Below are 2,764 nucleotides of genomic sequence, written 5' to 3'. Positions count from 1 at the left end.
TTATTTTATTTATTTTTCTATTTATTATAGTTACCATGATACCTTATGATTTGTTGGAAATTTTTTTTGGTTGCCTTATTATTCTTGTTTTTATTATTTAAAGTTCTGAATGAAATTCTGATTCTGTCCTTTTATTTTGAAAAATGAATAATATATTACTCAATACCAATTTAGCAGTTTTTGATCGGCTGATCAGAAAATTATTGCTCTCACAATGAGGTTATGTATGTATCAGGGACGTCGTTAAGTTTAAGGGAGGCAGTCGCCGGTGTTATCTCACCTTAATTTGAAATCCCGAAAAGTTGAAAAATTTTGGTTATATACCATTAAAAGAGGTTATTATATTCCATTAATTCAGGTTCCTAAGATATTATTAAATAATGGTATTTCTTATAACATCGAATTCGTGAATACCAGAAAACGGTAAATAATTACAAAATTTAACTTTTAAAAATAAATAAAATCTGTACTATTACAACCCATGAAGGGCCAGTGGTGCAGTACTTTACAAGGAAGTACATTTAACTTATATATTTTTAATAAATAAATTTTGGCTTAATACAATAGTATAATTATCTACTATTTGAGTTTTTTTTTTTTTTACCGCACCCGGACCATATTCAATTCATCTATACAAACGGTCAATCAATAATCTTCCAGTATGTCACAAAACACATGTGTTTATTACTAGTGTTTGTATCTTGAGGGCCCCGTCAAGATACAAACACTAGTAACGGCAATATCCGCCGCAGTACTCGTATGTTTAACCGTCGTATTGGGCTCAATAAAATAGTATAATTATCTACTATTTGAGTTTTTTTTTTACCGCACCCGGACCATATTCCATTCATATATATTTTTAAAATTTTTCTATCATTTATTATTATTTTTTCTTAGATACCTCTTTTAATATCGGATTTTATCCCGCAAATGTCACATGCATTGCAACAATTAATTTAATAAATACCAGACATAATGTACTAGATATCTTACGTTTTATTTAACTATTATTGCTCAGTTATGTAAAGAGCAAATTCTCTCCGTCCAAAAGATATAAAAACTCTCAAAAGCAATAAATAATAGAGTTTAGTATAAATACGCATGTTTGGTCTGAGGATTGAAGTTTTTGTAAGAAACATATTATATATATATATATACTATATATAATATGTTTCTTACACCGTATAACTTAAAATATGAAGAAGATGGTCAGGGCTGCGGTCAAAAAAGAACAAATAGTTTTAACTATTTAATGTCCGACGTTTCACCCCACTTTGCAGGGCATCATCAGGGCTGTTCAAAGCGATAGGCTAAACAGAGATTGACAGTAAAAAAAACTATAACATTAACATTTTATTGTCGATGTCTGTTTAGCCTATCGCTTTGAACAGCCCTGATGATGTCCTGCAAAGTGGGGTGAAACGTCGGACATTAAATAGTAAGGCTATGGAAAACGTGCTCCACTTCTATATTCCACTCTTACTTCCAAGCTTTTGCATTAAGTACGACAACACCAGGGTACGGTCGCTAAAAAATACGATTAAAAGTACTTGGATAAGGGACTTATAATAAGTTGTCTTCAAATCCTTCTTTCTTCCTTTATCTCCTGTTTTTCAACGATTTGTTGGCTCAATATATTCAGTCCGGATAAATCTTTACTGCGTTCACACATCTATTCCTAGTTCGTATCTACTGGCTGTGTTAGTTGGCACAAATGCAAGTAAAATAATAAAAAACAAACTGGAAAGTGCAAATGACTATGAGCACGTTAACTTACCAACAATATTGATCTGGAAAGTCACACCAATCTGGAAGCAATGTCAAATTAGCTGAAGGAAAAATCCTGAAAAATTGTTTTTATTAATAATTAAACATTTATCATTACTTCTAATATTAATCAAAATAGATTAAGGAATTAATCATAATCCTACATACATATCAACATAAACATTTTCCAATTTTTTTACTTTCACTTACCTATAGATAGAATGTACCTATAGTAAAGGAAAGTATTGCGATCGTGTGGAATTTCAAATTCGATTTTTTCGAGGAAAATGCACGTTTTTAGGCCCCTGCTCAAAATAATGAAGTCTCATGGTCACCAAAGCAAAATGGTCTGTAAAAGTCGTACAAAACTGAAATTATTTATGGGTATAAGACTGAAACTCCTATAAGATTACTGACGGAGATAGTCCATGGCCGGATAGTACAAGAGCCGGGAAGAAAAAAAGCCACTTATCTCACCCCAATTTTTGATTACTTTAATGAAAACTATGTATAATTACTAGTCAAAACTGATGAGTCTGCCAAGTATAGGTAGGGGGAATAAAAAATGGTGGCTGTTTCAAAATCTTAATTTTTCATTCGGAGCTCTTAAATCTTAAATCATTCGGAAATCTTAAAAATTACCAACACTAGAAAATCTATAAGAGCATTATTTAAAGAAGAGTAAATTTGCTGAAATATTAGCCCTAATAGAGCTATTTACGTCAAATAGTTCTCGAGATATAGCGTTTTAAAAAGCAACATTTCATAAAAATGTACTGAAATATTTACGTACAGTAGTTAATTTATTTTGAGAAATCTATATCTCAGGAACTATGTGACGTACAGATATCTATTAGTAATAAAATTAAAGCTAGTTTAAATAGCACATTAAACTAGCTTTAATTTTAATAAAGTAGTTTATGACCTTTACCTTCGTAGGTATAGTAGTTTTTATGATATTTGCTAAAATAAACTCACAAAATGTTAATTTATAGTT

General features: G+C 30.5%; 1 protein-coding gene across 2 annotated transcripts in view; it reads right to left on the bottom strand.

Annotated features, from left to right (window-relative positions):
• The window catches only part of LOC106692886 (alpha-N-acetylglucosaminidase), a 27,785-nt gene that overhangs the window by 12,059 nt on the left and 12,962 nt on the right, over nucleotides 1-2,764 (bottom strand). For both annotated transcript variants that reach the window (XM_014439119.3, XM_014439128.3), the window contains exon 6: nucleotides 1,778-1,843. In XM_014439119.3, the coding sequence (XP_014294605.1) occupies nucleotides 1,778-1,843 (66 nt within the window). The remainder of the gene's footprint in view (nucleotides 1-1,777; nucleotides 1,844-2,764) is intronic.

Source organism: Halyomorpha halys, unplaced genomic scaffold (assembly GCF_000696795.3).
Source record: "Halyomorpha halys isolate HHAL.00 unplaced genomic scaffold, Hhal_1.1 Scaffold6.1, whole genome shotgun sequence".
Taxonomy (NCBI): Eukaryota; Metazoa; Arthropoda; class Insecta; order Hemiptera; family Pentatomidae; genus Halyomorpha; species Halyomorpha halys.
The sequence above is the reverse complement of the archived record's forward strand: the minus strand, read 5'-3'. Positions and strand labels throughout refer to the sequence as shown.